We start from the raw sequence: 23,618 nt of genomic DNA on the forward strand, positions 1-23,618 counted from the left end.
TCATAATTCTACTTCTCCGGAGAGTAATTACATTGACTTTAGGTAGTTTTATGGTGCTTTGGATGACTTTGGCAAAGTAGAAGTATAGAGCTTAACGCCATGAGAGACAGACCAGTTCTACAACTTAGCTTTACTAGCTACCTAACAGTTAAACCTGTAACCGCCCCCTCCCAGTGCCATATCAGGGCTCAGTTCACATAATGTACAAAATATTATTTTACAGGTTCTTCACTTTTAATTATGTTAACACTTGATGTGAAATTACATTCAGCCATTACTTTATTCAGAAGATACTGAGAAGAACTATTTGTAGTGCAGGAGATTTGCAGTGTAAATGATTAAAATGCGAACCGACACATAAGAAAGATAATTGATGGTATTTGACTTTTGGATTCAGTTTCCTCTGCAGTAGCCAAGAATGTCAATTTCCATAGATTATTATTATGTACAGCTCAGTTAACAACTGTGGTCCCCAGTGAGTGGCTTTCAGAGAAAATCATTCTGGTACTGTCTGGGAAAACCTTGTATCTCCAAAAATGTAAAGTTGTGTAGTGTAAAGTTAAAATGTGTGTTTTCTTTTTTTAAGATCAGAGGAGATAAACTTTGTTCATCCAGTAGAAGAATATATGCTCAAACATGTACTTGCAAAATATGTGGTTGGAGGTATGTCTCTTTACATGCAGGTTTTTCATATTTTAAGATGCTCTGTGCTCTGCCTCTCCCTATTTCATAAATAAGAAGAATACAATCCTTCACAATCCTTGTGTGCACAGAGTTCCAAGTTGTGAATGAAAAATGCCAGACAGAAAAACCTAGCTTCTGTCATCATGTGCATGCTGGCATAAAGATGACGGAGAAAGGAACAAAGCCACCACCACACACACACACACACACACACACACACACACACACACACATTATTTAGCCTGGTGCATTATGAATCTATTACAAATCCTTTTATAGCATGGTCAAGAAGAATACTCTCACGTGATAATGTGCTGAAAGGCTATCATGCTGCAGCAGATGCAACCCTTCAGTGTGGGAGTGCGTCCCTTGACAATGCTTCCACAAGCTGGGTTCATTGACATTGGCGCTCTAGGGACGGCCATGGAATCAGAGCTGTATTGCTTTTGCTTCACTGGCCTCTCTGTGGCACTGCTATAAACTCATCCAAGGGCCTTCCATCTGCAAGGTTAAGACAATACCCAAGCAACATCACAAAGCATCCAGGAAAGGGCAAATAAATGTGACTGTAAACATGCACGAGGAGAGATGCAATCAAAGACCTGCTGATGATGTCCTTTGACAGTGCATGCAATTTCTACAAGTGATATGTTAAAAAAACAAGTATGTTTTTTCCTCCTTCCTCCTTTCCTCCTTCCTCCTTTTTTTATACTACTACCACTACAACAGTGACAGCTTCAAAGTATGATTAAACCACAGCTCCTTTTTATCGACCTTGCCCTGTTATATTTCATTTATTAAATAGTTCAAATAGTTGTTCAGATGCTTAATATTTGGTGAGTCAAGCTCAACTCTTCACTCACCATGGTTTATTAATTGGCCCAGCTTGCTGCAGGCTCAATCAGTTCTTTTCCAGACTGATTTCTTGTTGTGAAAGCTGAGCTTGTTAAGATTCAGGTTGGTTTCTCAAGGCTATTCAGCACCTGTGTAAAATGGGTGACGTTTCAGCTCGTCAACATCCAGCAACCTCAGCATCTCAGGTTGAATCTTACTATGTCTGGCACTGGGCCACTTCAGAGCTTTTTAACTACCTCAGTGACCTCTGCCAGTGAAATGGGGAACCAATTCCCCTTGGTCCTCCATCATGATAGCGTGTCTCCTAGATTCACAAGTTCTTCAAAACAGCCCACTTCCCCAGAAAGCAAAGCCTGACCATATCTCATGGGCTCAGTTTTTGGTAGGAACTTTAAGTCTGGAATACATCCACTTGAGAATCAATTGAGCGAAAAAGTGAAACTCTGCTGTAAAATCAATATATATCCACAAAAAAAAAAGAATACTTAGACCCATGCTGCTGCTGATTTTGTTTCTTGCCACTATTCTTTGGATATATTTCACTCACTTACGGTTTAAGTTAGTTACAGAGGCCCTTTTGGTTAATGAAACCTTATAGACCTCAAGTGCCAAGTCAATTTCAAAATATGTCTTGCTTTTCTTGTAAGCCATTGTAAGCCATCAGGTCTTCAGTTGTAAATGTTAATAAGACATTAATAGTAAGGTTCTCAGGTTTCTCACTTTTTTGAGCCAACAGCAGAACTAAGTAAGTCATCTGTGATTATGGATATTAATAAGTGTTTTTGCCACAATCCCTCAAGTCTTTAATTGTTAGTGTTAATAAGCAATTAATGAGTTAATGGTGATAAATGCATTTTGATTATCTGCAGCACATTGTTTTAGGTGTATGTGGGAGGTAAGCTGTATTATCAGAGTATTAAGCTACTTCTTTGTGTATCCCTCCACTGTTGTTCATTTTCTAAAGCTTCATTTGTCTTGCTTTTCAGTCCTGCTTCCTTTCAGACAGCATGTACTGTACTTTGCACCCTCATATCATGTTCATTATCTGCCCACCCACTCCTGTATCAGTAACTGGGTTGCAGATGCCCTGGAGACAGGGCTTTGCAGAATCACAGAGCCTGAGGCAGTAATGTTGATGTGACGAGTTCACGATAAAGTCAGAAGAGAAACTGACTGATATGAAATCCCTCAAACTGGTGTTGTGTCAAAGTCTGTTCCCCCATCAAGATGTGTTTCTTCTTGCCTTGAAGCAACATAATAAATAAATATTTTTACCTTAAAATAACAGCATCAAAATCATTTTGATGGTACACTGACTTCAAGAGTAATTCCAAAGTCTAGATCAGTTAAGATGACTTAGAGGTCATTAAAAACCAGCCCTTATCTGATATCCAGTGATGAAACTTTGAAAATAACAAGAATTCTAAATTAAGCGCGTGGCAACAACAATTTGGCTTCCAGAAGCAGTGGATCATGAGGAATATGCACTGCTCAGTTGTGTTACACTTCAGTGAGTGGAACTACGCAGTCCGAGCCCCAGTCAAGCGACTGAGTGACTTTGTTCTCTTAACATGAAAACCATGTAACTGCCAGGACTCGGAGCCCAACAGAATAATAACCACTTGTGGCTGCAGAGGGCGCTGTTGTTCAGCAGAAGTTCCTTTTTGTTGCTTTAACCTAACTTAACCTCATCCTAACCCTAACCACCGAAGAGGAGTGCACCAGGAAACACAACTGGAGAAACACATCTTGATAAATAAACAAACATTGACAGATATTAGCAGATATTAGCTATCACCTGTAGTCTCAGGGACCACATTTCTAGGACTTGTTTTTTGCAGCAGCGTCACATAGTAAATTGGCTAGGGGCATGGTTAGAGGTAGGGTTAGCCTTGCTCTACACACATTGGGCTAATCAGGTTCCTGGTGCAGTGGCAAAAACCAGCGTCTTAGCAATACAGTCCTGGGACTGCACTAAGATAAGCAAGCTAAAATAAGTTCTATGGCTATTTCATTTATGAAAAAAGTAGTAGTAGTTTCATGCATCAAATATTTGCAAACAATTAATTCACAGAAATCACTAGCACATGGGTTGGGTGAGAAGAGCTGGTGTGTGTGTGTGTGTGTGTGTGTGTGTGTGTGAGGGGGGGGATGAGGGTTGGTGGTGGAGGGGGGCTCCGAGTGCGTTATATGGCAGGCAAGAGACTAAAGATGATTATGTGTGTGTCTGTGTGAGAGAGAAAGAGAGAGAGAGAGAGAGGCAGGTGGAAAGGGGGAGGGGTCTGGGGTGGTCCAGACAGTCGGTCCTTGTGTACCTCACACACTCTCAGCCTCTGCGCATCATTTAAGGGGAAGCCCGGCTGTCGCTTTCCCTGGTCAGTCTCATCGCTTGGCTGCCCGGTAATAACACAGCCGCTTCAGCGTTCACTTTGCCACTTTTACTCCTTTCGTGTCCAACCGTTTAACTTGAACCGACTCGCACCACCGTTATATGGAAAACACGGGTCTGTCCGGCGCATTTATTCTCCCTTACCCGAGAAGAAGCGCACGGTGGAAAACGTTTTAAGGACTGAAGGAAAGCAGCCGTGATTCGTAGACGTACAGCGCATCATGAGAATACTACAACTACCAACAAGGTACAACGGGAACAAGTATGAATTTGTTCCATAATATTACTGTACCGTTTCAAAGCGGAGGGTTAACATAAGCTTTATTTTCTATAGTAATGTTTTGAACACTTGCGGCTGGGTGGGATATGTTCATTTGTTCTGTGTTGTCTTATCGCAGCATTGGTGAGGATGTCTGCATCGCGGAAAATCTCTTGTCAGGAAGCCTAACCTGTTCACGCTGCAGTATAGTCAGCTTTTTCATTCAAAATGTCTTTGAGGAAAAAAAAGCATTGATGTACTCTGTACACATAAGTCGCCTGTGCCGCTATCGGTATCCACAGAAGTCATTATTTTGCATTGTTAGTGAGTATAAAGCAAATCGTCAACATTGTCAGTTCTTTCTCATCATAAACACAAGGCTGAAGTCTCTCTATGCTGTGAGGGAAATAGATTTTTTTAAAATCTGCTTTTATGGAGCAGTTCTCCTATTGTATTATTATCCCCAGTTGTTATTTTTAAAGTAGCCTACCTCCACATTGTTCTCTTGAGTCAGAAGAGATGCTCCGATGCATCATTTCTTGTTTGGACCTTACAAGTCTCATGCATGGCTTCTGAAGTGATGATGGTGAGCCTTTATTTTCCTCACACCATAAAAGCTCCCTGTATCAAGGCCCCAGTATATCATACTGCAGTGTTATTAAAAAAAAATCAAATCGTGAATGGGACGGATTTTCTATGTGATCATCTAATTCTTCACAGCATCATTTCCCCTTGACATGACATTGGCATTGAAGCTTTAAACTACTGTTTACCTTTCTGCGCTGGCTAATACTTGTTTTTTCTCTCTTGATGAACAAGTGGAAAACAGCACAATGTTCCCCTCTCTAATCAGGGCAAACAAGATCCTTGAATTAGATGCAGGCATGATGGAGAAGACAGAGAGCCAGGGTGAATATGAGATGTACTGCAGTATAGTCTTGTACTATAGTCTACTTGAAGAAGTATTCTGCGTCCCTAATCATGATTATATGATAACTTTTGGTGCATTTTGAAACCAGAATCTTTTTTTAATATTCAGTTAAAAGCTATTTTAAAACATCGGTACAAACAAAACAATGTGCCATTTTTAGATACTGTTTACGACCTATTGTATGCTTCCACTTCACTGTGGTCTGGGCTCTCAGCCCGCTGTACATGTTTTGTCAGTCAGTGTCAGTTGATTGGAAAGCAACCAAAAGTTTGGGGCTCAGAATTCTCGCCTTTATCTATTTTAATTCTCAGAAATTAGCCTGTAGCACCGGAAGCAGAGACAGGAGACAAACTGCACGATTAACTTACATGATTCTGTCTCATGGCTGCAGAAATCCTTAATAAGGAGTGCTCCTGTTCTTTTCTTATTCAATATACAGTCAATCTTCAGTCCTGCCTTCAACATAAGTATTAAAGTGAATGAAAATATAGCTTTTTGGTCCTAAAGGGGTAAATAAAATTTTGCCTGCATAGTGCTTATAATTAACACACTGATGACTCACCCTCATCACAATGCAAGTTGTCCCATTGTTAATTGATATATTCAAATTAGATTTTATTGTACTGTTCACCTTCTCCACCATGTGTCATTGTCAGACACATATAATATCAGTTGTAATCTTAGAGCAGTGCGTGATCTACCCTGTAATATTTTCTGAGGGTAAAAACCTGTAGAAATATATTCACAGAACTTTTAGACCCAAAACCTAATGAAATAACAAATAAAATCATTTCTGAGAATAAAAAGACAAAAAATTCTTTGTTCACAGGGAGGACCTGGCATGGACCGCTGTGTCTAAATGAAGTGGTTCAGCCATGCAATGTTCCTGGAAGGCAGTGATTCTGCTGGCCTTGGCCTCCATTGCCATCCAGTACACGGCCATCCGGACACTCACCTCCAAGCCTTTCCAGCTGTGCCCATTGCCCAGCCCCCAGAACTGTGGTCTGGGGGGCCAAGAGACAGAACCTCCCTTTGAGCGGGGAGCAGCAGGCGGCGGAGGCTGCGATGACTACCCTTACTTTTCCATCAATGCCACACGCAAAACGCATATCCTGGTCCTGGCCACCACCCGTAGTGGTTCTTCCTTTGTTGGCCAGCTGCTCAACCAGCACCAGGAGGTATTCTACTTGTTTGAGCCTCTTTATCATGTTCAGACCACACTGATTCCACGTCTGTCACACAGCCGCAATGCTGCAGACCGGCGTGTGATGCTGGGGGCCAGTCGAGACCTCCTGCGCAGCCTGTACGGTTGCGACCTGTATTTCCTGGAGAGCTATATCAAACCGACACCCACAAACCACACCACAGATAAACTGTTCCGTCGTGGTGCCAGCCGAGCATTGTGCCAGCAGCCTGTGTGTGATGCCTTCGGTCCTACTGATGTAAATGTGGAGGAAGGGGACTGTGTTAAGAAATGTGCGGCTTTAAACATGACCTTAGCCACCGAGGCATGCCGTGAGAAGCGGCACGTGGCAATCAAAATTGTTCGCGTGCCAGAGATTGGAGATCTACGCGCATTGGTTGAAGACCCACGGCTGAATATTAAAGTGATTCAACTCGTCAGAGACCCGCGTGGTATCCTGTCATCACGGATTGAGACATTCAGGGATACGTATCGTCTGTGGCGTATTTGGAGAGCCACAGGCAGAAGGCCCTATAATCTAGACTTGAGTCAGCTTACAGTTGTCTGTGAAGACTTTCTCAGTTCTGTTTCAACTGGTCTCAGCCATCCCTATTGGCTTAAAGGGAAATACATGTTGGTTCGCTATGAGGATTTGGCTAGAAATCCGCTTCTCAAGACAAAGGAGATCTATGACTATCTGGGGCTGCCTATGGATAAAAACGTGGAAGACTGGATACATGCAAACACTCGGGGCAGCAATGAGACCTCAGCAAAACACAAGTTTGGTACAGTGAGGGATTCAGCAGCTAATGCAGAGAGTTGGCGTTTGAAACTGTCTTATGACATGGTAGAATACACACAGACTGTGTGTCAAAAAGTACTTCACCAGCTGGGATACAAGGCTGTGAAATCAGTAGAGGAACTGAAAAATATGTCCCTCTCACTGGTACAGGACAAAACTTTTTTACCTTTTTTGTAACAAAGATAGTTCTCTAATGACTATTTTTGATATATTTATAATTGTTGCCTTATCATTTCCTTAGTTTATTGGTTTTGTTTCTGTAATTTTGTTTCTTCAAATTTGCACTAAACTTAAAAGATTTTGAATGCACCAAGGGAACTATGGATGATTCCCCAATGTTACAGAACAGCACACTTAAAACACTCTTAAAAAAGTAATCGACAAGCTAGTTTACAAATGTCTCATTATTTAGTTTTTCCATCAATAGAACCAGGACAAGGCAAAGTCTTCATTCATTTCCTGTATGCAAGCTGTTGTTTCAACAAAAGTAAAATGTTGCCCTTCAAAAACATGGGAGTTGGTAAAGCAGACATGTTTTTTTTAGACCTGTGATGGCAAATCTGGACTGTACAAGCCCTACTGTGCAATAAATAGTGAATGTCGCAGTCAACCTTTACCACTATGGCATTTCTATCCATGTGGGAAGAAGAGAGATACTTCTGACAGATGCCACGCTTGCAAAGGATAATTGCAGACAATTAATAGGCTCTCAAGTTAAAGGGACAGAATCCCACTGGAGGTCATGAGTGTATCACCAGAGGATTTACAACCATCTGTGATAGACAAACATACACTAATGAGAGGTAATGCTGAAATCTTCATTACTGTAGGTGTTTAGGGAATAAATCATATTTTCAAGATGATTACAGCATTAAAAACATTATATAGGCTCTAATCTGAGTAGACACTGAAGCATCGGGATGTACTGTATTTGTCAGTTTTATTCACTTTATTTTCCAATTTGTAGAATTCATTCACTCTAAATCGTTCACACTGCCTTTTCTGTCTTCAGTTAAAAATGGTTATGCTACTGTCATCCACTGGTAGTACAGCATTAACTCATCAGTGAAACGGTAAAAGATTTCCTCGTTTTTATGTCATCTGATAAGGAAGGCCTGAAAACAGAAAACATCCCACAACGAAAATAGCGCGTGCATTCTCTCCCAAGTGAAATAACGCAGCTCTTTTGACAGTTCATGTTGGATCTATGTTTATCTTCCACATGAAAGATTTATAACTTAGGAAGATATATCTTTGTAGAACAGGTTGCACTGCAGATTCCCATTTTTCCAGGATGTGTGGAGAGCTTATACTGTACAACACAACCACATTTACAAAGTGTATATCTACACTGATCACATACACAGAGTATTAAAGTAATGACTGCACATAATCTGGAACAAACCCTCTCATCATTATAGTTGTAGTTGGGATGCTGTTTTAACCTGGCAATGTTAAAGGGTACTAGGTCTGTTGTCCTTCTCCCTAATACAATGCTGAACACAGTTACCAGAGTATTGAACAAAATGTTATTTCTTTCACTTATTTCTGAATAGACTTTTGGTTTTCTAACCAAATTCACGTAATATTTCCGGACTCAATATAGCACAAATAAAACTGAAATAACTGTCAGAATTATTGGCTGTAAAATTAACCACATCGCAAGCTGTTTGATATTGATAGACACTTGGACCATTATTGGTGCAAAAAGAAATGGGGATTTGAGACCCCCAGCTGGTGCAAACGAGCACAAAGTAGCATTCCAATAAACATTCCCATAGTTGGTTTTTATATGTGATGGCATATTTAGCAGCGTATGCAGTGGCTACTTTGGCATATTGTCTTCCCAGTTAGTGTGCAGAATACGGTGATCATTTCATGCTGTGTCCTGTATTTCTAAATCTCTCTCTGTTACTGTAGCAACTTAAATTGTGTGTCGGTCTGCATTATGTTGTACCGACACTGTCAATGATGTGTGCACAAAACACAGCTGCAGCAGTAAAATGCAGAGTAAACATCTTTTAAAGTGATATTGATAAACAAGCGGAATTTAATAAGATGAGCTTGTTGCATTTAAGACTTGACTCATACGGCACAAACAAAAACAAGGCAGGCATTTAGGGGCAGAATTAATTGTTTTTACTACTTTATTACAAACAATAATAATTACAAACAAATGATTATCCTTTACGAAATGATTAAATACAAAACAAAAACATATCGTCTATCATATCAAGAGACTGTAGAGGTTTTAAATTTCATTCTGTGATTGACTAACAACACTGTAGATCTGATAAAAGTACAGGCACACTCTATGTAGAGATCATAGTAGTGTCAGTCCTCAACACTGATAAAAATGTCAATATTTTTCTTTTTTTTCTTTACTTTCTGGGTTTTGTCAGCTTAGCCTTTTATGAACCTTACTTTGAATTTTGATTTCCATGTCACCTAACTGTACAGTCGAATAACATCAGGCAGAGACGTCCATTGATTTCCATGCAGTGACCACTTGTTTACCCATAAGATATAAACCCTGTGAATGGAGCATCACACGCCGTGGTTCATCAGTATTGGTGACTGGATGTCCATTGAGATGCAGAGCACAAACCTTTGATCCTCCTCTGTGCCGAGGCTGGAGGCAAACTCTCTCTCTCCTCTCTCTCTCTCTCTCTCTCTCTCGCTACCTCTCCCTCTCCCTCTCCCTCCGCTTGTGCTTTCTCCATCATCCACCTCTCTCTTTTTTACAGAGATCTCAGGGGATTGTTCCTTTGCTTCAGTGCTCAGTCTCTGTTTTTCACTTTACCTCTGAATCTTCTGGATGTGCTTGGCATACTTTTAATTTTAAAACTTAAATCTGCTGCGAAGCTGGGCTTGTGCATATGCATATGATTTCTTTTAGCAATTACAGGAATAGTTTGACATTTTGGGAAATACACTTATTTGTTTTGTGTCTGAGAGTTAGATGAGAAGATTGATACCACTCTTGTGTCTGTACATTAAATACGAAGCAGCAACTTGCAGCTGGTTAGCTTAGCTCAGCACAAAGACTGGGAATGGGGGAAATGGCTCTCCCGACTCTTTCTGACTGTAATAAAATCCAGCACCTCAAAAGCCCACCAATCAACATGTTGCATGCCATCTGTATAGTCATTGCAGAAACTGAGGTGGAAAAATATATGGGGAAAAAAAAGCCCTTTTTCCCAGGGGGTGAGGGGGTTGCCAGGCTATTCTGTCTGCTAGAAGCTAAAAAAGTATATTTCCTAAAATGTCAAACTATTCCTTAAACAGACATGATCAGAGGACATGCTGCTGTATGACAGTCAGGCTTTAACCTTAACATAGCGCTAATAAATCTCTTTATGTGCTTTAATGGATTCATGAATGCATCAGAAATGCTAGTCTCTGAAAACTACAGTTGGATTGTGTCTTTGCTGAGTCATTTATATCTCATTTACTTTTTGTTACATAATGAGAACTAACATTATTGGACAGTTCATCAATAGTCCTGCAGTTGAGCGATATTCTAGCTGAACATGCACACTTCTGAAATGAAGCTCTCAATTAAACTCAACACGGCTCCTTGCTCCCAATGTTGGGCTGTGACAGTTCGCTAGTAATGGCACACTTCCTCCCCATGCCTGACCCCCGTGCACTGTTTGCAGCCTGCTTCCCATGTGTCGGTGCGTCGGTGCGTCTCTGGGCTCTTGCTGAGCCCCTTGTGTTGTTTATTGTGTCCCAGGGCTGAACATATGGTTCACAAGCCCCTGGAAGAAAGCACAGCAAATCCCTCTCCCGCCATGTCTCCCTCTCTCTTTTTATTCTTATCCCCTCATAATGTGACCTTAATAATCTGACCCTGTGTGACTGCATGACAGAGCAGAAATATATTTGCTTCTTTTTGCCCACTGTTTACTGAGCTGAACTGACAGAACATGTCCTGGTAGCTAAAACTACTTGTTAGTGAGCAAAGACTGCTCAAAGAGATTATTCTTGAAGAGTGTGCAGCAGCCTACTAAAGTGATCATTCTAACAAAAGGAAGTCCGAGATGAAAATCTGCCGTTAGAACTTCACGTCATGCTATTGTCTTTTTGTGAGTCGATCTGTGCATAACTGTTTCTGTTCTGCTGCTTAGTGGGATATAGTCTAGTTACAGTGTGAAAAGCTCACTGAACTGAACAAATCCTGTGAATTATGGCAATTAAACATGCGAGTGTCAGTGCTGCTGAGGTGAACAGTGGATAAGTTATGCAAGCATTTCCACATCCTCTCACCACGTCACCTTTTGTGGATGATTTCTGATGGGTCATGAGGCTGCATCCGAGCAGCCCGGATGATTCAGCCAGTTGGCGCGCAGGTGACCTCTGACGTTCTTTCCAGGGCAGAGCTGTGAATGAGAGCCGAGGAGTGCAATCACAACTATTCATGTGAAAATCATGAGATTGTTTTGTTCGACTTCTCTGCACAGGTTGCCCAAGTTGTTATTTGATTGCTGGTAAAATGGCAGTATGGGGGTGGGGTGGAGTGGGTGGGATGGGCGAGCCAGGCTTTGCCAGAAGCGATATGAGCAGCTTAATTGAAGCTGTCAGCAGGATCAGCATCAGAGAGGCGTAGCAACCAGGTCTTTATATAGTTAGAGGTCCAGCGCACCATGATAGGTTTAATGGGCAGAGCAGCTTTGAAATGAAATTTTAAAAACTGAAATAGTCTCTGTAGTATGCAAACTGGAACAGTTATCCCTCTGGGTGATAAAAATTTTGTTGTTGGATTGAAATCAAATCCCAACTTTACAGTAAGTCATATTTGTAGATTACTTCATTTTATCACACAAGTTTAGTTGGCATCTGTCATTGCGTACATTTAATATTGCATGAAGCATGCACCTGAAACATTTCTAAGCTTGAAATGAATATGAAACATCTCAAATTGTAACATGATCATTGAATAAATTACCTTTCATATGAACCTCTTTTTCACCCTCAACATCACATCTATTAAGCATTAAATATTGCAGCGTGTATGAACTTATTTTTAAATCAAAAAAGGAAAAAAACTGGTAATAGCAGTCTGTCCCTTAAATGCTAGGAGCTACAGCTGCGTCTGGCAGGCATAGGTTACTCTCTCTTACTCTCACAACCACACATACACACACATGCACACTGAGGAGCCATTGATGGTTATTTCCCCCGTGGAAATGTGGGTATAGGTGAGTGAGAGGGTGTGTGTGTGTGAGTGTGTGTATGTGTGCGCAGCGTTGGTCGGGCCGGTCAGTGCAGCTTACGTCACTGTGGTCAGCTGTGGCTCTCTCGCTTTGCTGCTGATGCTCAAATTCTCCCTTCGGCTGGCCTGAAAAGCTGAAATGAGATTAGCACACACGCACACAAGCAAACAAATATGAGCAGTCATGAGCTAAAAATGAAGTTCTCAGTGCTCTGGGAACAGAGGAAACATGGAAATATCTCAGTTTTGACACACTGTGTGAGATTTTTGCTTAACAGATATAAGACTTGCAAATACAGGCTCTGGACACCAAGTGCAATTTTACCAGCACAACATGACAGAGGCTAAACCTGGGTGGCATGGTATGTGTATATATCTGACCAGGGACGTAAATCCTGATCAAACTCTTGAATACCAAGCACACATTTGTTTTCTAAGGCACTGAGGCTGTAAATCAGAGCTCTAAGGGTGCAGTGGTGGAGTGGTGAATGAAGGCAGAGATGCAGGTCTGAAAAATATGATTTCATGCAAAGTCTTAGTTATGTAATGGAAGCCTATCTTTTTTTAACATACTGCATTTTTTTTTCTCATTTACATATGGGAAAAGAGCAAGAGAGTATTTCTCACAAATTCTAGCTGAGATAAGAAATCATTTTGAGGGTTGATCTGCCAAACTCCTGCAGTCTAACATATAGATTTTAGCCTTGTTCTTTGTGACTCAACATTTTTGCCAGGCATCAGTTTCTCTCAAAGGGGAGACGTCCCCTGACATGTCTAGAATTCTGACCAGCAACATAATGTTCTTTTGTGTCAGTGCTGGCAAAACAGGCTGGCATAAATAGTGTCCACTTTGTGTGTTTGATTTCCATTCAATATCCACTATACACAGGGCTTCATTTTATTTAGACTGATATTTTACTGAACATATCAGTGAACCTCTTGGGCCTTGAGGCTTTTCCAAATTACAACACTTGATATAAAAAAAACTAATTATAACTGGCTTCATCAACCAGCAATGCCATGAAGCAAGTTCATATGATTTGCTAATAGGCAGCATTTTAAAAAGAGGGTTTATTTGGGCCTGTGTGAATGGGCGAATGTCAGCTTTAGTGTAAAGTGATACACTAAAGCTGATATGAGTAGAAAAGCATGTGCAGTCCATTTACCATTTTTTAAAATATATTTGTAGAAGCCATCTTCCTCAAGCCAAGGTCTCTGCCAAGTGAAATGGTGTAAAAGATAAATATTTCTGGACAGATGACACCATTTTGTGGAAAATGGTATTATGTTTTCTTCCCACAACCAGAGTTTACATACTCCAGGGAGCTCCTAAACACACTTTCCTGTCCATTAATTTTAGTACCCCTCATTAATTTGCTCTCAGAGTGAAAATCTACAGCATAGCTGAAATGTCTGTTAAAGAGCTAGAGGGAAATCAAGGAGCTCACAGTGGTTGTTATTACATGAACGCCTTGGTAAGATTATCTGTTAAAACCCCAACAAAGTAGTCATTCTCATGGTTTACTAGATTCCCTGAAGTGCCACTGGTTAGGGATAAGATATGGTGTGAAATCACAGCAACAGTTACAGCAAGTCTTATTCTTATGTACTGATGCTTCTCTGTCCATCGTTTTCATTTACTTTTAATTATAGATTTTTGTGAATATCAGAAGTGTATCAGAAATTGACAAGTCCTGAAACCTAAGTGACAAAATAAATTGCCAGTGCAATCGAGTTTGTCCACCATTGCAAGTTTTGATAAATATACTAACTAAATAATTGCTAAGATATGGGAAAATGAAGGAATGGCTACATGTAAGTCCAACAGGCTGTCAGATAATCAGACAGTTAGAGTAAACCATAGTTTGGCTAACATGGGCGTTTGAATGAAAAAGCCTGTCAGATTTTTTTTTTTTTTTTGTCCCATCACATTTCTTTTTGCAATGTCAGGGTGTTCCTGTATGTCAGCAATTCGTCTGAATATCATTTTTTTTTCTTTTACTGCTATTAAAAATGATGAGCAGAATTTCTCTTTACATATACCCTTATCTAAGACAAATGTGGACCTTTGATTATTGCTCATCAAAAAAACCCTTGGGTTTCAAAATCCTAATTTAATGATTACTTCAAGAACATCTGCCCACAGAGGTACAGCTATGAATCAGATAACCACACTATGAGAATATAACATATAGCTGAAGAATTGTTTTATGATGGGATTATTCAAGCTAGAAAACATCCTCTACTTTAATAACACTACCAGTGGCTAGCACTGTTGACACCTGGTAGAGAAGATCCCTGCATTCATGTTATTTCCACTTCATTTGCAACCAGCTTCGATCAGAAGGGAGGCATTTTTTCCACTCTTCGGTTATCCAATTTTGATGATCATAAAGCTGCTGTCACATTATCTTGTTTTTAGCTCCCACTCACCCTCAAAAGCAGCATGCTCTTTGACACAGTGCTTTTAGACGATTATATGATGACACACAACATTTCCAGATCCAATCTGCCACTAAAGCACCCCCAAGAGGAGATTGGTGCCCTTGTGCAGTAGGTACAGATCTATGAATGTATGCCACTTTAAGTGAACCAAAGGGAGCAGATGATGTTAAAACTTGAGACGAAGTAAAGCATCTGCTTAACATATGTTTCTCTAGTCCTGGGAGAACTGGAGGGCAATGTAGGAAATGGTAAGGATCATATTAGACAGAGAGTCAAAGAGAGAATTCCTTATGGTATATGAACTATTGTACTGAATGACATTTCTAATATGTATAGCTTTTGAATTATGCAACAGTCTAACCAACATACGGACCAAACTGGTCAGTAAGCTTTTAGATAGCATCCTCATGTTCGGTGAAACCATCAGTGTAGCACCATGTACCTTTAACCCAGTCTGAGCTGCAGGAACAACATCCTTTTTGTCACTAGAGACTCACTGAGCTGCCTGACTGACATTTCTAACTGCAGCTCTGCTCCTGGTTTTGCAGAGCCTGCCTTGACGTGACTCCAAATATTATCAGTTATTTATCAGCTGTTCCTGTGCTCTGAGTGAGGAAACCAGGTAATATAAATGAATTCAAATTTCCAGTCACTCTCCAGCAAAGTTAATAGTTGGATATCAATAAAATTTGGGGGTTCGTGTTTTGGTGCTGCCCTGTCATCTAGAAGCATCAACTAAAAGGCTTAGTGAACTTTTGCACAGTAAATAACAAAGTCTGTTTCTGGGCACAACAGTCTTGTCTAAATGATGAATTGATGTGGTGAACTTGTCAGCAAGCACTCTGTTTACCTGCTTACTCATCCAGCAGATAAGGAGCATCATTACCATTCATTTAGAGTCATCTCTGTGCCCACCTGATAAATGAAACTCCAATATTCACTCTCCTTTTAGCCCTGTTTCTCCATTAACCCCTTAGGGAAATAGGGAAATATCAGGCTCTTAAGCCACTGACTACTACACTGTGTGCAACAGCTAGTCATTAACTTTGCCTGTCTGCTGATTGGTGGTGGGCAGGTATTGTTTTTTTAGAGCTGACGACCACCTCGTGTCACAGTGTTGTCATGTTCGATTTGTTTAGTTTGAACAGAGCCTAACCCTAACCCATGACCAAATTGGAGTTAAATAACACGCAAAAAGCTGAGATGTGAAATGTCCTTGAAAGTAGCATGATATATATATATGCTATCCCCTGATAACATGTAGAGAAGAGACACTTTTCAAATACAAGTAGGCATATGATCCATTGTTAATATCATAATTATGTTTATGGCAGCTTTAAGTCTAATAAAATATTCATCAGCTTGGTGTATAATCATATTTCCTGCTTTGGCCTTTGTCAATCACCCGTATTCTTATATATTAAAGTGTCCTTTTTTTTTCTTCCTTCTTTCCATTATTTAATCCTGAGAATACACCTCCCCTTCCCCTCCCTGTCCTGGATATCTTGTTAGAGTGGAGCTGTGACTCAACCCTGACTGGGTAGCAAAACAGAGGTGTCGAGTCCTTGAAATGCAAGGATTGTGTATGCCTGCTGGCGGTGTGTGCAGGAGCTATATGCACAACTGTAGCACTGTGTAGTAACACTATACAGTACATATACTGTGATGTAGCATACATTTGGGTTCATGCACATTCTCTCTCTCATACACACACACACACACACACACACATGGCTTGAGGCAGACTGTGTCAGACTCGCTTTTGGAGTTAAACTTTGATGATTTCTTATGAAATATGTGCAGGATGTGTAGGATTGATTTTTTTCAATCCCTGCTTTGACATTCTGTATATTTTAAAATGTGCCTAACTGCTGTCCAACATGTCTCAATAACTGTATAATTACACAAAAGCCAGCTTTAGTACATTCTAAGTTAAATGTTTAATGTCTGTGTCAGAATTTGTCAGAGAGGAAAATAATATTGTTCCCGTGTATAAAGAGAATTGCCCTGTACTTCTAAATTATTGAGTTGTGCAGTCACTCATAACTTACACATAATGGGGATCTTACACAAGAAAATCCAGAGCACTTTTTTTCATGCCATGCCCCGTAAAATGGCGAGAATTAGTCTGCTCTGCAGTTACTGTTCACATACTCAAATGTCACAGGGCAGCAGATGAATTAAGGTTGAATTTCAGTGATATTCTGCCTTAATACCCCAGCCACAGATGCCGTCCTCCTGACTTTCTCATTCTCAGATCAATTTGTCGTGGTTGCTTTATTGGCAAACACAGAGACGGATTTGGCAGGGAAAGCCTGTTACATACATACCACGTGTCAAACCTCCCTTTTTGGCAGTTTTCAGGTCATTCCTGACAGCAACAGCTGTAGAGGCTGATATATTTAGAAACTTGAGACAAGAGGAAAAGGAAGCTCCTCTACTGATGTTGGTAGCACTGAAAAGTGAAAACAGAAAAGGGAAAAATTAAACATGCCCGCTAGCCAGATTTGGATAGAGGAAACATAGGGAAAACCGTGATGATGATGATCAGCCTTGTGGTTAAACACTGTGGGCTTTCAACATTCCTAAACCATTAATTTCTTATAATATCCTGAACTGTAAACTGCAGATTCATGACTAATCCAGCTAAATATAATCAGATGCACAGAAGCACTCAGATTTATTTTTGCTTTTGCCAATTATTCAGTCTCCATTTGGAAGCTATAGTTAACTACTTTGTAAATAAGGATTTTACATTCAAAACATGTGACCAGTTTATAAAATGACGAGAGTTTATAAAATGATTTAATATTATAGAAAGTACAGGTAATTAGCTCCACCATGTAAAACTTAAACATAAAAATAATGCTGATATAGTACATCCTTTTTTGTTTGTTTGTTTTGTGAACTTACTGTTCTTAAGGTAAAGAATGAACTTTCAGTCTCAATGTTATGGCAGATATGCCATAACCCCAACGCTAATCCTTTTCCTAATCTGCTAACCCTAACACCCCAGTGACCCCTATCACCCAGATAAGAGATTCTGATCAATGTATTAACATGATCGGCATCACGGGTGAGAGATTTCATGTATATATAAAAAAGTAACACTATCATTTAGATTTGGAGACAACAGTATGGAATTGTCAGGTTCAGAATCATTTTCATTTATGCTAGTGTAATATTGCCAGTTGAAGTCTTGGCTGCAGTATTCTGGACCATCTGGACTGGAGCAGAAAATTGTGACTAATACCATAATACAGTGAGATGCAGTAATCAAAACATACATTTTAAACAATCATGGTATTAAGTCAGATTCATCAGAGGGACTCAGAGTAATACCTGGCACAAGCTGAGGTTCAGTGTTTGGACAAAATGTGCAGACAGTGTCTTTTGCTGACCCATTCCCTTCACAGTTGCTTTCCTTTATAGCTCCCCCCATTTCCTCTTTTCTTCTGTCTTGTACAGAAGGAAGATTCACATTCCCCCAATAATCAACAGAGGGAAGTACTTTCCAGGGAGAAAATGTTATTAATCCAGTGGTTAACAACCAAGAAGGCATTACTGTCTTGGGATGAAACTATGGAGCACTGGGCTTCTGGCTGTGCATAGCTGAACAGAAAATCTTTTTGTCATGCTTTTTTGCTGTAAAATAATTGAAAATCCATATCTATAATTACATAAAACATTGTACTTCACACTTTTTTTACCAGCAGAACCACAGAATTAAGAGCTGTTTGTGATGTCAAATCAGCAAAGCACTCCTAGAATCATGTTTCATCACCTTATATAGGAGGAGGTATCCTATTTTTGAATCACAGTTTTCCTTGTAGTACTTTACTAAGTACTTTAAATGTTCCAGCAACATCTGCTCACAACCTATAGTTGTGGTGGTCATCGTCAGTTCTTTGCAGTCTTCCTGAGACTTTGTGGGTCATCTTGCAAGTTGCAAGCCTGTGTTTGATCATGTGCCTGATGTATCTGGCTTCCCTGTCTCTTCCAGTGTGTTTACAGGCATTCGCTTATCATTAAGCAGCTGAAATAATCCACAACACATATCTGCACTAAGGTTGTCATTAGTCCTAACATTAGGCTGCCCTATCCTTAGAGTCATGTTTCTGTCTATTAGATGAAGTTCAATAATCGCTGTCCTTTTATCTCTGTTTTGGTCTCTATCAACTTCTGTGATAAATATCTTGCTCTTTAGCTGCTAGATGCTCTCTTTCTTTACCAGCTAGACACTAACATCATCTGCAGTTTGGTGCTGGACAGTTAGTGCACTGTTCAGTAATGCAAACACAGCAAATGTGTTGTAAAACCAAAACAGGAGCTAAAAGGAGCTGAAAAACTCAGAGGAGCTGAAGCAGTGTTTTCTCTGGAGCTTTATCACTACAAGCAACTACTTTTAAAATACAGGAGATTCAGGTTATTTGATTCAATGTGAAAACAAAGTGTTGATTTTGTGAAGCTTTGGGCAATTTTTGACAACAAGAAGGCAGAAATTATAGTCAGAACTTTTGCAGTGGTCTAGAGTCAAATTTCAATTCTGAATGCCTTTTTTTGTTTGGATTTTCACATCTAACTGAGATTGCAAATCCTGACAGGGCCAGAAATGTTTTTCTCTGGGCTTCTTCGATTGAAGTTTCCTATCTGATAGTGTGGCCAAATGCAGCATGTAGTCTTAAGATACCTTTCTCAGTACACCCAGTACCTGTGCAAGCCATTATTACTGTGATTAAAATTAGAGCTGAGGCTTAGATAAAAGATGCACATAGCATACAGAACATTGATTCTGTTGTAACCACTGTCATTAGTTTATGTCCAGGGCAGCTGCTTTGAGACAGACTGACAGTTGCACAATTGAATAAACGCTCCAGAAGCACTGATTCAGAGTGTGCTAATACCATGCAGTTATCATTTCAGACCATGAGTGCACACGTTTAGAATTATAGTTAAATGCAGCAAAAGGACAAAAAATAATATCATTACTTTATCACTATTATTATTTTTTTTAACAGTACATTTGCAGTTCCCTGGAGTAGAAGAAGGTTATTGGAGAAATTTGACAAGAGTGACATCCTGGTAGCCTCTGCCAGACTGCTGCAACTCCAAAAAAGCGACAAAACCCAGTTCTTAAGTGCTGGAGTTTTTTGCGGATGGTTGTCTGTAGTAGGCCGCAGTGGGTTCACAGTGACAGGAGGAATGTGAATGATGCATCACATGACCTTCATGACTCAATGACCCTGGCAACATTTGTTTCTCAGCTTGAAAAGGACCACTTGCAGCAACCATCGGGGCATGGGAGACATCTGTGGTTTCCATCATGTAGAGGGCACTAAGAAACATATTTTATGGGTATCGGTGTGTGTGTGCGTGTTTGTTTATGTGTGTGGGTGGAGGCAGAGGGCTTCTAGTGGTTTTGCCAATGCTCTGCATGTGAACCTTTCTCCCTCCAGCCACCTTCTGCTCTCTAATTGCAGCATATCAACAATCTGACTGCACTGGTGGTTGGATGAATGTGTGTTTGGTTCACATTTCCTGACTAAAACTCATTATCGGAAATTTTCTTTCAAATGGTCCTTTAACTTTCTGCAGAGAGATGAACGTAGTCTGATTACACTTTGGTGTGCTATGTGTTTGCCTGAGATCAGCGTGTGTCCGTGTGTGTGAGTGTGTCCACGAGTGTGTATCTTGTATGCTGTTTTCCCCAGGCACAACCTGCCACGTTGACTTAGTGGATCAATCCACACCTTGCAGGTGCACCAGATGGGTATCACTTCGACTTTAAAATTCTAGGCTGTCTCTGCCAGAGTTGGTTTGTATGTAACAAACTAAAAAACAAAGCAATAAATAAAAAATAAAGAAATAAGGCTACCTCGTCGCAGAACTCACCTATTCAGAAATAACGAAAGAGTGAGTCACAGCAAGAGTGAACTGGCCTGGAAACAGGTCTTGATGTTATCTGCCTTCCATTTCAGGAGACATTTTACTTTACCTGACCAAATGTAATAGTTCTCTACTGCAGCTCCAGTGCCTGTGTCGATTGTCAGTGTTGCTACCCATATACACTTACTGCTATATTCAAGTAACTCTGATTAAAGGGTCTGCATCCAAAGTGTTACTGTTAAATCTCTGCTTCCTAACAACTTCCTAACAGTCTGTATAGACTTATATATTCTGACACTGATTCTTCAAAATTGTAAGTTACAATTCTACAACCAATTCTACCATTATGCTTGCCACCAACTTGCATAATGCAGAGTGATTAGCAGTGAAGCTTGACTTTATTTGAACCTTTAACCTCTAGTGTTGCTTTAACCACAGCTGTCTAAAATCAGAAACTTGTTTTTTCAGCAGTAATCTGCAATCCTTTTGTTGTTTTGTTTCTTTTGTTGGAAAGTACTGAAAATATGACATTTTAATGCTGATGCTACAAATGCTTGCTTTAATTAAAAAAAAAAAAAAAAAAAAAAAAACTTTATTTTGGAGGACTCTGCACTTGAAACTGAAAACCCTAGCTTTCAAAGCCCCAAACTATCATTCCAACTCATAGTTGGTTTTGACTCACAGGTGTAGAAAGCCTTTTCAACAGAGGGCCTACAATTCTATTCCTGAATTCAGCTGTTCAGTAATGAATTTACAGCTAAAAATTGGAAGACGCTTTCATTTTTCACCTGTTTCTGAAAAAATGAAGCTAGCATTCCTTTTTCTAGGGCTGAATCCTGTAAATACAGTTTCTGAAATTGCAAGCCTTCCTGCGATGGCCTCGAACCCTAGACTACATTCATAACCGACAAAGCGATAGAAGTGTGTTTACCTGAGTGAAAATGTGTTTCTGTTTGCCTTGAACGCACACTGAGGGACAGTGCTACAGCCTCTCAGCCTTCCACAATACATTTGGAAACATCATGTGGGCAGTTGTAAACATTTTTGAAAGTATGAATGAGTTCCTCCTGGGCACCTGAACATAGAGAGTGAGTGGTGTATCTCTTCAGATGTTATGCGAGGCACATCTTGTCACTGACACACAGGGAACTGGATGTCCCAGCAGAGCCAGAGGCTGCATGTGCTTGACTGCGCCCTTCTGACATCACCCATCACTCTTTTGTAGCTGGAGACCTCTTTTGCCCATCATCCTCCCCCTCTCTCCAATGGATCTGGCAGAGTTTTGAAGGATGAGGTCTACCCTGGGGACAGCTCACCCTGCTGGGCAGAAATGCTGTGTCTGTTAGGAACCGTGACTTCTGTTTCGGTCTCAGCCAAACCCTTTTTTCTCATTTTCCTGGGAAAAGTGGAGCAGCAATACACATTGCCATAAACTGTAATATATAGTTTGAGAGTAAAAAAAAAATTGATATGAGAGCAATTTACAACTGAGCCTTCATTTGATTGCTTCTAATTTGTTCTTGGTTTCTCATTTCTCACTTGTCTTTTTTTGCACTTCAGTAACACCATCATCCCTTTCCTCAATCTGTTATTTCTTTAACTTAATTCCTATTGACATCCCATCACGCATATTCTGTTTTTAATCCCAATTGTCTTCTCCCTTCTTGTCTCACTCTCTCAGTTTTTGTGGTAATAATTCATTTTTCTACGCTTTTCAGACTGTGGATTGTAAAGCTCACGCTGTGCCGAACAGCAGTGCAATTGGAGAGGGAAATAAAAATAGCTTGGCATGTCAGCAGGGGTTTATGATGGCCTCTTTTCCTCAGAGAACTCCTATTAAGTCCTACCCACATCTTATACAATAGACTAATGGAGCAAAGCCTGCAAAGCTAGTTCAGGCTGACAACAAGCGTCTCACAAAGTAGAGCTTTCAGTACAGGGAAAAGTGGGCATCTCGCACTTTGTGTGTCTGTTGTCTTGGTACAACTTGCTAATAGCAACAACAATAGCACCCAGCCCTGTAGTATCCAGGCTTATGTCAAAATACATACACATTTGCTCCATCCTCTGTGTGTATGCATTCGAGTCCCTGTTTGAAGGACATACGCATGCTATTTTTCCTTGTTTTGGTTTAATGTGGGATGAGCTCCCTCAAGCTTACATTGCACTCTAAACACGGCTATGCTTCACTAAGTCTTTTCTGAATAAGGCTTTAAACTTTGTTTCAGATATATGCCTACATTTTATCTTTGTATACAGAATTTGTTCCTTAAAAAGTTCTGATTTTAGAGTGAGATTTGATGATATAGTAAGTTTGTATTCTTTAGACAAAAAGTGTCTGTTGCACATTTATTGTCTGTTGCAGTAACAGAAGTTAGTACCTCTCTTGCACATCTGAGGATGATTGCTTATTCACTATAAAAGGAGGATGATAACACTCTTGTGGTGCTTTGATTAAATGGTAAATGGTAAATGGACTTGTACTTTTATAGCGCTTTTCTAGTTGTATCAACCACTCAAAGCACTTTACACTACACATCACATTTACCCATTCACACACACATTCATACAGCGCTTACTCTGAGACCAAAGCACTCACCACAACACATCCACACTGATGATACACACATCGGGGGCAAAGTGGGGTTCAGTATCTTGCCCAAAGATACTCCTGGAGAAGCCGGGGATCGAACCGCTGACCTTCCAAATAGTATTTTGATTTTTCCGTGTTTTTTTGAAGTGCTGCTGTCACTTAAGCAGATGATCAAATGTACTCAGAGGAAGCGCATCTGTCTTGCATTGGATGTAATCCCCTGATGAGTTGATGCTTTTAACAAGATGCAGATAAAAAAAATAAAAAAAAACAATGTGGCCCAATTCATTTCTTCTGAAACTTTTTTCCCTACTCTGACCACCACCTTCAAGACATTCTCCTTCCAACCTCAAGCTTTAAGAATCTGGTCTTT

General features: G+C 40.2%; 1 protein-coding gene across 2 annotated transcripts; it reads left to right on the forward strand.

Annotated features, from left to right (window-relative positions):
* The first annotated feature begins 3,699 nt into the window (after positions 1–3,699).
* chst1 (carbohydrate (keratan sulfate Gal-6) sulfotransferase 1) lies at positions 3,700–17,423 on the forward strand. Of its 2 annotated transcripts, none has more exons than XM_018683340.2 (2): positions 3,700–4,190; positions 5,948–17,423. In XM_018683340.2, exon 2 carries the CDS (start codon positions 5,994–5,996, stop codon positions 7,278–7,280), a length of 1,287 nt encoding a protein of 428 aa, XP_018538856.1. In that variant the 5' UTR covers positions 3,700–4,190; positions 5,948–5,993; the 3' UTR covers positions 7,281–17,423. The 2 variants fall into 2 exon arrangements, with proteins under 2 accessions (XP_018538856.1, XP_018538855.1); XM_018683339.2 differs by having other exon boundaries at positions 3,702–4,175; positions 5,948–17,422.
* The last annotated feature ends 6,195 nt before the right edge of the window (positions 17,424–23,618 follow it).

The sequence above is a fragment of the Lates calcarifer genome, linkage group LG2 (genome assembly GCF_001640805.2).
Source record: "Lates calcarifer isolate ASB-BC8 linkage group LG2, TLL_Latcal_v3, whole genome shotgun sequence".
Classification (NCBI taxonomy): domain Eukaryota; kingdom Metazoa; phylum Chordata; class Actinopteri; family Centropomidae; genus Lates; species Lates calcarifer.